This window comes from Lepidochelys kempii, chromosome 1 (assembly GCF_965140285.1).
Source record: "Lepidochelys kempii isolate rLepKem1 chromosome 1, rLepKem1.hap1, whole genome shotgun sequence".
NCBI classification, from domain to species: Eukaryota; Metazoa; Chordata; order Testudines; family Cheloniidae; genus Lepidochelys; species Lepidochelys kempii.
In genome coordinates, this window is record NC_136380.1 from 135,543,216 (window position 1) to 135,555,578 (window position 12,363).

Consider the following 12,363-nt stretch of genomic DNA (forward strand, 5'->3'; position numbering starts at 1 on the left):
CATTTTGTACCCTAAATATTGTTTTCAATCAGACCTTTCAGAGCTGAGGAAAACGAATTTACTTTTTGATTTTCCAATGTAGCATTTGTGAAATAATTTCTATAATTTACATTTTATAAATATACTAATTTTTAATAAGTCATGTTTGAGAAAGTAAATTGATTAAGAATGAATAGCCTTTAACCAAGACTTGGTTGTTTCCTTCATAGCCGATTACTTTGATAATGGAATCATCAGATGCAATGAACCTTGCCTGTTTAACAGCGGGATACTATCGACTACTGGTTGATTCAAGGCGCTCAATATTTAACATGGCCAACAAGAAAAATGCAGGATACCGAGAAACAGGTATTTATTGCATAATGCATTAACAGAAGTCACCTGTACAAAACAAGGCCTTGATCCTGCCATTGGACCCACGCGGACAAAACTCCATTGATGTCAGCAGTGGTTTGTGCAGGTACAGGGGTATGCCCATTCAGAACCGGTTGCTAGTCTGGGGCCTAGAGTTGTATTATATAAATTCAGCTTTATAGTATTTTAATATTCACCCATTGTTCGTATTAATGGTAACATAAAATGTTTAATGTATTCCTCCTCGTGCCATAGTGAAACAAATAAAAGATCATTTGTTTGTATACAGGTTATAACATTTTATATAACTAGAATCTTCACGCAAAAATGTGAGGTGCTGGGGTTTTTTTCGATTATCATATCAACCAGTCCTGGGTTATCCTTTCACCTAGTTTTAGTTTAGTTCTCTGCCCTCATAGCATAAAAACATCCAGTTAATCTTAATTCTTAAATCAAGAGCTCTGTAACTTGAAGTAGAGGAGAGTTTGAAAATGGCTTGACTGTAGAAAGGACAAGTTTAGGCAGCTGTTCTATATTTAAAACATTGCTTATTCAGAATTAACAAGTCATTATTATAAAATGTCAGGGAGCAGTTCATTTGTTAAATGACTGTTGCTTTTATTTTGCCAAACTGTAGGAAATGAAAATAGAGGGAAGTATAACCTCCTTGCTTCTGAGTGGAACTGTGTCCCAAAAACTACTACATTCATGGCTGAAGGGGATCAAGAAGCCCAAAGAACATTTGTAGACCCAAAACAGAAGACTCCAGAAGTTTCCGAAAGCCCCATGTGTCAAAAAGACCACAGGCATCTGTACATAGAAAATACCCATAATTCAGGTGGACTCGATCAGGGGCTGACCAAACAAGATGACTCCACTGAGGCAGGAGAAAACAGAAGTTTAAACCAGCAGTCATTACTGTCACTCTCAGGACTGGAATCTACCAAGAAAGCACAGGATTCTCCAAGGGGAGCAAAAGTATCCTTTATATTTGGAGATCACAGCTTGGATGGTATCAGTCCCCAAACCCTTGGCTATGAAAGACTTCTGGATGAAAGTCCAGAAGTATTGGACAAACAGAGAGCTATTTATATTAGTAGTACCAATGACATTAAAGGTCTAGAATTGTCTCCAGATGTTGAAAGCATTCAGTTTGCTACAAATTCTGTTTATGCAAGCATAAACGATGGCAAAATATTTGGAGCTGCAGAAGGGATAGAAGAGCCCTTGTTGCATGACATTTGTTATGCGGAAAACACAGATGATGCTGAAGATGAAGATGAAGTTAGCTGTGAGGAGGACATTATGGTGGGAGAAATCAGTAGACCTACCATTCTCAGTCTTTCTGGTTCAAGTGATGATATTATTGATTTGACATCACTCCCCCCTCCGGAAGGTGATGATAATGAAGATGACTTCTTATTACATTCTTTAAACATGGCCATTGCTGCTCCTCCACCTGGCTTCAGGGACAGTTCAGATGAGGAAGACTCTCAGAACCAAACAACACAGTATACAGAAGACAAGGAGCAAGCTAGTAATCTAGGAAATGATGACATTCCAGTGTCGCTCATTGATGCTGTCCCTACTAATCCTGAGGGGAAGTGTGAGAAGGGGCTAGATGATGCTGTAGTCTCCACTCTTCAAGCACTAGAGGCTTTGGCTGCTTCAGAGGAACAGCAGACGAATGACAATTCAGGTTCTTTCACCATAGTTACATTTATTCATTGAACATCATTCCACTTCATCCATTTGCACATTTAGCCTTGGACACATTCCATTCTATATGTTTTTACCATCATGTATACACCTCACATTCCATATCACTTGGTGGAACTACCATAATGTTGCTAAGTTACCTTTCTTGGGGATTATGCAATAAAATCAGAGTCTGTTTTAAAATAAACCATAAAAATCCCTTTATTTTTATATTTAACACACCCCATTTGCTTATCCGTTTATTCAAGTGCCTCAGATGCTTTCATTAATTGGCTCTTATTTTTTGTGGCATGCAGGTGTAGCAATCTTGCGAGCATATAGCCCTGAGTCATCTTCAGATTCTGGCAATGAAACAAACTCTTCTGAAATGACTGAAAGTTCTGAACTAACCGCAGCACAGAGACAGTCAGAAAACTCAACACGTATGTTTTTGACCACTAGTGAAGGTTACCAACCCCTTGTGGAAGAGCAAACAGAGTTCCCCATTGCTAAGAATCAGGCTGGAGGACCACTTGCGAAATCCTCACAGTCAATAGCTGGTCACCAAGCTGCTGAGCTACAGTCAAAAGTTGTGCCTTCGAAGCAGATTCTTCATTCAGACAATATGGAAATGGAACCAGAGACCATGGAAACAAAATCTGTCACTGACTATTTTAGCAAATTGCACATGGGGTCTTTGGTATACTCTTGCACTAGTAAAAGGAAAAATAAGATGACTGATGGAGAAGTGAAAGCAGCCTGTGATGGTAATGCTGCTGTGAAAAAGCATCAGGGAACTAAAAAAGCCGAGACTGATGAAGACCTAAAAGCTATATATGGTACTCTTTCATCAAGAGACAGTCAACGCATAAGCACTTTTAATGTGGAGAGAACTGCCTTTCGCCAAAGATGGTATGCTGCTGCCGATGGTGAAGCTGCTGATAAATCAAGCTCAGAAATAGTGAATGGGAAGACATTTCCAAGAGTTTCTGGTCTTGGTAAAACGGATACTGGCTCTAAGAATGAAGTGGATCCTGACGTTGATGAGGGTGATACTTCAGCACTTGGCCCAGGTGAAAACTTTTTGTCTGATATGACTGTGTCTTCAGCCAAAGACCTAAATGACTCAGAAGATGCAGATGACCATTCTTCAAAGCTACCGGATGCTGAGCAGAGTGTGAGTAGACTTTGTGACTATCACTTGACCAAGCGCATGTCATCTTTGCAAAGTGAGGGTCATTTTTCTCTGCAAAGCTCCCAGTGCTCTTCAGTGGATGCAGGATGCAGCACAGGCAGTAGCCCATGTGCTACCCCCGTCGAATCTCCTCTTTGTCCCTCTGACGTTAAGCACAGGATCTCAGATTCATCTGTGAAAGGAACTGGCTATGTTCCAGCAGATGAAAGAGTTGTCATCCTTCCAAACCATGGAACCACGTACAAGGAACTACATCAGCAGTCAGAAGCTGTGTGTCATAGAATGACAATGCCTGCCATTCATTCAGCAGTTAATGCTGAACCACTGTTTGGCACTTTGAGAGATGGATGTCATCGGATCCCCAAGATTAAAGAAACTACAGGTACAGCAATTTCAAAGCATGTGTTCTTAAAAACACATATTTAACAGGGTGTATGTGCAAAAACCAAGTGTGATTCATCTCTTATCTGAATGCATATTGTCAACCTAGAGTGGACAGAGAAATTAGGTCTAAACTGTTGCTATTCATTCTCGCTTTCTGGTTCTGCTGTGTGGCTTTTGCTAAAATAACCCCAATTAATATGTGGACACGCAGGAAAACATTTCTATTAACATTAGCTTTTTAAAAATGTTTCCCAGTCTCCCTGACAAGGCTGTCTATTGGAAAAACCATTGCTTGAACGCTACATAGGAATTTCTAAAATTTTGTTTCTTTTGATTTTCTGGATGCTTCTGTGGAGCTAGATATATTTGATCCATATGAGCTTTAACAATGTATATAAATTTGGGGTAGCGGGGGAATCTGGGATTTAATTATTATATAATATATACTATTTGCCTGCTATGTGGCTAAAATAAGTGACTTTTGCTAAAATCAACAGTTGCATAGAATAATCTCCAGATAAAAATATGAAAAGTGTGTTGTTATTGATAGGCCAGGAAAGGCTTAGAGCACTAACTGTAAAGAAGAGAAAGAAATGGGATTAACTATGCATCATTTTAATTTAAAAACTCTTTGCATAAGTTTCCTGTAAGGATAGTTTAGGTGCAGTATCCTAATCACATAATTTAAGACCCAATTTTAAGAGATTTTATAAAATCTTGGTGGGGGCGGTTGTTTGTTTTTAATTTAATTGAAAACAATATTTGGTTGGGATCTAAACATTCCTTTTTACTGGTTGCAAGTGAAACACAGCAGCAATGTGTAAGTTTATGAGAACCAAAAAATGAAACTGATGAGAAGCAAAAGTGAAATAGTTTCTTTTCACTGCCTATAAAAAGCATATTGTGAAACAGAATAAAAATAAATGGAATTTTCCAAATTCTTTCCATTTTAGTAGACAGATTTTTAACCTATCGATATCCCTTTAAATACTAAATGGGAAACTTCCATTCCAGTTAGCAGAGGGGCGACGTTCATGAAAGGTCTATGGAACAATTTTCTGCTGCCTCACATTACAAGTCAAAGTGTGGTAACAGAGGAAGTAGTCAGTTATGCATAAATGAGAATATGTTGATAGATGTTTTAAAAAATGTCATGCTGAGAGAAACACAAAGACATATGACTATTTCCTGAAAGACACATTACTATTCATGCATGGTACTAACTGAAATGGGGGTCCTGGAAAAATACCATGAATCTATTGGGGCATTTCATTTAAAAAAAAGGTCCATAAAAGATGCTTAGAAATTCATTCTACGAATATTATCAGTGTGATGCTTAATTATTCTCTCTGTTCTTCTACTACCCCTAGTGTAGCTTTCACAGAGCCTGGAAAGGGAAGACGAGGGGGCATACCTTCAGCTTTTCCTAAACAGCCTCTAACTGACTCCATCATGCTATCATCCAACATTCACTCAGAATCAAAGGTGCCAAGTCAAAATCAAGACTCTTGTGACATTCCTAAAGTAAAACAGGGATGTGGGGCAGCAGTTAGTTTATGGCCATGTGAAGTGATGGGAGGAAGCCTCAGAATGCCACCCAGCAGGAAAGTATTGAGACACAGCAGCAGCAGCATCTTTGCAGGGTCCACAGGCACTGAGATGCTTCTTGAGAAGAAAAAGGCTGCAGTCAGTCTGAAGTGTCTAGACATTGTGGCAAGAGATGATTCCAAGTCAGAAAAAAAGGTGGAACTCCCTCTGGGCAGAAAGTTATCCAAAAGCTATTCTCAGAGTTCTATGAATGTCAGCACTGATGTCAAAGACAATAAAAGGTCTTCAGTCACCAGCTCCATGCAGAAGGACTCCAAACAGTACAGAATGTTGCCCTTACGAAAGTCAGATGCCAGCAACTGGAGATGCCATGGCCCCTTCAGCTATTGTTTCCTAAGCAGAGGAAATGACAATGAGGATGATGAATATGATGGAGACAACAACCACCTCTCATGCCTCTATGAACCACAGATACCGTGTGAGTTACCAGAACCAGCCAGTCAGTCTTTTTCCATTGAAAATGAGAAGAAAGCTGTTGAGTCCCCCAAACAGATACTAAATAGTATACATGACAGGAGCAATGCTGAAGACCAAGGTGGCCAAACTGATATGAATCTCAGTGACATGGCCTTTGAGGCACAAATCACAAGAATAAACGTGATGAAAGAGAAAATGTATGCAATGCCTGATGGATTTCTTGCAGCACAAAAGGATGCCAATGAGCTGCTCTCTCTGGTCCGAGCAAGTGTGGGGAAGAGGGAAGATTTACATCCGGAAACATATGACCTTAAACTTTCTCAGTACAAACAACTGTTATCTATAGAATCGAGACAGTTGGGAAGTGCCTGCAGGAAAATGGCCATGGCTGATAAAAGCCCCGAGGAAATGCTTCTAGCTATGACTTCCAGCTTTCAAGTGCTCTGTTGCTTAACAGAAGCCTGCATGCGTTTAGTGAAAGTCATGAACTCTGAAACACAGCAGCAGGAAATTATAGCTAAAATAGATGAGGTCGTAATAAACTACGTTTGTCTTCTGAAAGCTGCAGAAGCAGTGTCAGACAAGACCTCCGATGATCCTAGCATTAAACTCTTGGCTCGACATTCAACTACCATGGCCGCTATTGTAAGCACACTAACACGTTCTCTTAAAACGCTTTTAAACAAATAAAATACAAACGTCACTTCATAATCTACCTTTGCGAAGCCATACATAAAACCTTTTGTTTACTGTATGTGTATGAACTAATGTAACAAACTCAGCTCCCTCTATCTGTATATTTTGTTATTTTATAAAAAATAAGTATGCGATTGAAAAAAAAAAACAGTTCTACTACCGAACATTGACAAAGTACTGGCCAGATCTATCCTTCTGTTTATATTTTAAATAAAATGACAAAAAAACAAACAAAAAAAAATCAAAGAATCCCACAAAAGCATATTGACGTTTGGCTATTTTTCATATAGTCAAATATACAGGTGTAAGATGTGAGCTTTTAAAGCCTGTGATGTCAGAGGAATTGTTTCCTGTTCCCTCCGAATTTCCATTTGGAGAACATTACATCCACATTTAGAAATAAGAAATGGAATCATAATGTATATAACACAGTATTTAATGTTTTAAAATTATAATTTTTAAGCATTGGAAATAGCAAAAAGACATTTAAAATCCAAGAGACTATTATGACTTACTAGAGAATATATATATAATAAATAACTCTTTTGTTCATATTGCCTGGTTACCTGATGCTTCTTTTCTAGGAAATGCTTCCATATTGCAAATAGAGAAAATGACAGATTCAGATAGTATCTGATATATTACATGGTAGAATGTTGCATTTTGGGACCAAATGATAACTGTGTGGAAGATAGGGAAGAATGGTGAAGGGCATAGAATGTGGAATGGGTTGGGTTTTTTTATGATGAAAGAACTGTGAGAAATGCATTGGTTTCATTGAAGGTAGAAGAACCTAATGGCAAGGTCTAAAATCCTTCCATTGGTGAACAGAAAGCAAAGGAAAACCATTCGGAAGTTACTATTCTTGTACAATTTTATCATAAATAAATGAATCATGTCTATTTTGTTAACATATTTTACAGTTCGTTATCAGATGTTTCTGGATGTATAAATGTAAACACCTTCAAAATAAAATTAATCTTTTGGAAGAAAATACCCTTTTTGCACACACACAAAAAAAAAATCTCTGCAACATTTTTAGCAAAGAACCCAGGTACTTTTACTGGTGATAGAGAGGGAATTTGTGACAGCTTCTCTAATATATAAATATATGTAAAATATACAGTAGCATTAAAGTTGCAACACAGCCAAGGTAAAAGAATTCAAAGTTTCAGCGACTCTTAGGCTTTAAAGGGGAGATTTTTTTAAAGTGCCTATGAGCTTTAGGCACCCAGCCCTAGTGAAAACATTAAATCCCTAAACTCTTTTGAAAATAGCCACCCTAACCTACTGGGTGCCTAAATAATACCTGGTGTAGGTATTATTGCCCATGTTATTCATAATCTCGCATGTAGAGGCTGATGTAATAATAACAACGATAAAGGTCTTGGTTTGAGAATTGCACTTGCCTGCTCAGCTGTAGCAAGGTTGAGGCTCTTTGTTGAGTGAGGGGGCCTAAGACATCAGAATTGAACCATTTGCTAAAAAAAAAGAAAGTATGAGTGCAAAGAATAACCTACCAAATGTGAAGACAAGCAAGCTGTGTTGTCTTCTTGAGTCTGCACACAGACAACTCCAGAGACTCTGCTTCAATTTATAGCTTTGTCAAACAGCAACAAAGTGAAATTTAAAAGACTGTAGTAAGCTTCACTGCTGCCATTCAATTTTACAGCGGCTGTTTCACTGTGAGCAGCAGTAAAATTGTCAAGATAGATCTTCTTCATCTCCCTCAGCAGTGATGTCTAAGCATATTGCACTGAAAAGATTAAGTTAATTATTTTACGTGAGACACATTCTTCCACTGCTTAGACACCTGTATCAAGTCTGAAGCTAAGGGTAACGTTTTCAGCTATGCCTATGTCCCATTTTCAAAAGCTACTTAAATGCTCAGGAGCTGAATCCCAATTGACTTACAATGCAGTTTTTTGCTTCTAAGTGCCGACATCACTTTTGAAAAAAAATGGCACTTAGGTTCCTTGGGCACTTTTGAACATTTTGTGCTAAATTCATCTCAGTTGTAGCTCGAGTGAAATCAGATTATTCGAGTTAATGGAGTTACACCAAGCATGAATTTGGCCATGCAGGTTTAATTTTCATTACCAATATTATTAATTATTATTACTCTTTGTACTATATAGCAAGTAGACACCCCGTTCATCAACCAGATCCCCATTGTGCAAGATACAAACACAGAACAAAAAGATGGACTCTACCCCAAAGAGTTTACTCCTAAAAATGTAGCAATGATATTATCCAGAGTGTATAACTTCCCATATGAAGCTCAGCAAGTGACAATCCACATGCTATGTCAAGTGCTGATTTTTGGACAAAAAGTTAAATAATAAGCCACTGTGACAGCTTTGAAATCCCTGAAAAATATTTTGTGCACTTTGACTTGGCTGAATGGAGGCAGGGAAAGAGACAGTTACCATATTTTTTAATGGACAATTCTGTTTTCCTCCAAGTATTCTCTAAACAAAACTTTGAGATTCCCTGTCAGTGATAATGGGGTTTGGAAGCCCTTGGCAACTGAAAAACCCATCAGAGCCATTTAATGATGATGCTGTAGTTCCTGATTTAATCTGCTACTTCTATAGTGGAAATAGTAGTCTACAAGAACTAATAATGAGACAGCAGCTCTTCTGTTTGAAATAACCAGAGTGAGCTGCTTTAATAATTAACCTGGTGGCACTTCAGGCTTGATGCTTGTCACATACTTACAGGTGACATTGTTTTAGTATGCTTTGTGCTGTATTGATATGATAGTACCTTTCATCTATGTTCATTTTGAGGTCCCACCTTTAGAAATCTAAAGAGTGCCAAATTCTGCTTTGACTTACTTGGGGTTGCACAGGAGCTCCAGGGCCAAAGTTGAGTAAAGGAACTGAGGGCTGCTGAATTTAGTGGTTCCTAGCTTGTGTATGTATTTGCTGTAGCTTCATCTCCCCCATTCGGTCTGCGTTGATTATCTTCCTTTTGGTCCATAAAGATGTAATAGCTTTTCCAAGTTCTAAAGGCAATGATAAAGACTATTTTTATTCATCCCTAAATAGTGGCTTAAGGCATCTCAGAGTTTGTGAACTGCATGTGAAATGGCTCTCCTAATGAGCAAGACAGGCTTAGTAATGCCAGATTCCTGGTATTGCTCTAATAAAGCTCTCAAGCTAATCCGACTAGCAGCCACTATGAGGTATCTTTTTGCAACTGGAGTGTAGTATGTCCTGACAGTGTCCATTGCTCTAAACTATCCTGCATCCCTGTCATTTATTCACAATTCTGTAGTTTTATTTCCCTGGGCTCATTTTGTTGAGGTCTTGATTACTGTCTTCAGAGCTTCAATGTCTGTCACCGAGGTCACAGAAGTCACAGATTCCTTGACCTCCATGTCTTCTGCAGCAGCCGGTGCGGCTGGCTCCAGGGCTGCCCAGGCAGCCCACGGGCCAGTCACACCAGCCGCTGCTGGGGCAGTCTTGGGCCGCTGCCCTCCCCCGCCCCAGCAGCAGCAGGAGGAGTTTGGGTGTGGGAGGAGACGGGGGGTTGGGGCATGGGACGGGGTGAGGGCTCTGGGTGGCGCTAACCTTGGGGGGGCTCCCTGGAAGTGGCGACATCCTCCTCCTTCAACGCCTAGCTCCGTGCACTGCCTCTGTCTACAGGCACCGCCCCCGCAGCTCCCACTGGCCGCAGTTCCTGGCCAGTGGGCACTGCGGAGCTGGCAGCACGTGGACCGAGGAGCTTAGGGAGGGACTTGTCGCCACTTCTGAGAAGCCAGGTAGGGAGCCTGCCACCGCTGCCAAACCTCACCTCCCAGCACCACTGGGGATCCGAGGCTGCTCCCACCCGAGCACCCCTGGTGCTGGATCACCCCACCTGAGTACCTGCGGGGCCCCTCCACGCATGTGTGGCACCCCCTTGATCACATACCCCCAGAGCACCCATGGCAGCCCTCCAGGCCACACACCCCCAGAGCACTCGTGGCACCCCCCTGGGCTGCACCCCCACCCCGAGCACCTGTGGCCCCACACTGCCTCAGCGCCCCCTGGGCTCCCCAGAGCACCCGTGTGCTCCTCAAGCACCCGCAGCACCACCACCCCCCCGATTACTGCCTCAAACACACACACACTGCCGAGTACACACAGCACTCCCAAGATTGAGTCAAGGGTATAACACAAGTCATGGACAGGTCACAGGCTAAGTTCTATCTAAGCTGTGCGGCTGCACAACTGCCTATTAAGCCCCGCGCAGGTGCTCAGGGCTGTGGCAGGGAGAAGCACCCCTCCACCAGCGCCTCGCCCCAGTGCAGAGCTGCCGCAGCAGGGAGAGACGCCTCTCCCCGCCGGCCCAAGCATGGACCTGCCTCAGACTTGCTGCAGTCAGGGGAGAGGAGCCCCTCCCTCAGCCCAGCCCCGCCAGAGCTGCCACAGTCAGGGAGAGGTGCCTCTCCCCCGGCCACAAGCTGCTGCGGCAAGAAAGGGGGCTGGGAGGAGTCCTCTTTCCCCACTGCACCCCAAACTCCTCATTCCCAGCCCCACCCCAGAGCCAATACCCCAACCCTGTGCCCCAGCCCTCCTGCACCCCAAAACTGTCATCCCCAGCCCCGCCCCAGAACCTTCACCCCTTGCTGGAGCCCTCACCCCTCCAAACCCCAGCCCTCTGCCCCAACTCCACATCACTTCCATATTGGTGCACCTAACAAAATTCATTCCGCGCAGGACGTACAAAATTAGAAGGAACAGTGGTCACGGGCCATGAATTTTTGTTTACTGCCTGTGACCTATCCATGACTTTTACTAAAAATACCCGTGACTAAAATGTAGCCTTACTCAGACTACATCAATAAAATTGTTAGTCATCTCTGAAGGCCAAAAGCTGCCATCAGTTACACCTGTGAAATACCACTGAAGGATTATGGGATTGCTGTGTTGTAATGGACAGCAGAATTGGAAAACTATGGGTTTGTACAGGCAGTATTAGGCTTGCAAAATATTTACTACTGTTGATGATACATGAGCCAGAGGAATGCAGTTTGATTCTAATGTTGAATGTGCAGATAACAGTAGCTAGAAAAAGCATATTTTTAAATGATGATATAGGGATCATTGAGAGATGTTAAACATGAGACTCCTACATTAGACTCCTACAATGCGATTTTTAAAGTCACTTTTCAGAGAGGAAAAAATAATTTTACGTCCTTCTTTGGTTATACACTGCAATGCTCCTCGTTGTTTTCTGTGCTTTAAGAGTTTTCACTCAAAGGACAATGTAGACAAAAGACACCATCTGTAAGATTTGCTTCATCCTATTCAGGAGTTTGGGGGTATGGGGTTCAGAACTGAGATCAGAAATCCGTTTTCCATGATAATTCACCATTGAAGCTCTGAAGACAGTAATCAAGACCTCAATCAAGACCGGGGAAATAAAACTATAGAATTGTGAATAAATGACAGGGACGCAGGATAGTTTTAGAGCAGAGGTTCTAGAACTGTGGTCCATGGACCTCCATTTTCAGAGCCCATGACAGGTGGATGTTGAAGAGAGCTTCATAGGGAATCTCTGTGACTCAATATGCAGGATGACTGGAAGGGGAGCCAGAGGATTCATTTTTAGTTTGGATCCTTTAGTCGTTGTCTTCCATGGAGTGAGCATATGACAGCTGAGGGATAATGCACTCCTGAGGCTGCAGTAGGGGACATGGAGTGATTCTGCTGCTGCTCTGTCACATGGAGAACTACAGAATTGTCTAGTCCACAATCTGCCTACTTGGGTTGTGCTGTGAATAAACAGTGCTCTCCCCATACCTACTTACGTTCTAATATCTCCTGACTTCTCATGGGACCATCCCAAGGGACTGAGGCCTTCAACCTTTTCTATCCCATCAAACCATTCTTGCCTCTCCTTTCTTCTGCTGCTTTCTGCAGTGTGAATGGAAAACTGCATGCCCTGTATGCTGCCAGTTTTACGTCAAAGTCAACATGCAATTTAAATGTATAGTCTGAGCTTCTCAAACGAGTCTG

General features: G+C 41.6%; 1 protein-coding gene across 3 annotated transcripts in view; it reads left to right on the forward strand.

Moving 5' to 3' along the window:
* FRMPD4 (FERM and PDZ domain containing 4) overlaps positions 1 to 7,346 on the forward strand; it is a 447,655-nt gene extending 440,309 nt beyond the window's left edge. For 2 of the 3 annotated variants that reach the window (XM_073354871.2, XM_073354879.2), the window contains exons 14-17: positions 210 to 348; positions 992 to 2,053; positions 2,370 to 3,629; positions 5,007 to 7,346. In XM_073354871.2, the coding sequence (XP_073210972.1) occupies positions 210 to 348; positions 992 to 2,053; positions 2,370 to 3,629; positions 5,007 to 6,346 (3,801 nt within the window). In that variant the 3' untranslated portion in view covers positions 6,347 to 7,346. Of the gene's footprint in view, positions 1 to 209; positions 349 to 991; positions 2,054 to 2,369; positions 3,630 to 5,001 lie in introns of all 3 variants that reach the window. The other variant, XM_078854064.1, reaches the window with a different exon arrangement.
* The last annotated feature ends 5,017 nt before the right edge of the window (positions 7,347 to 12,363 follow it).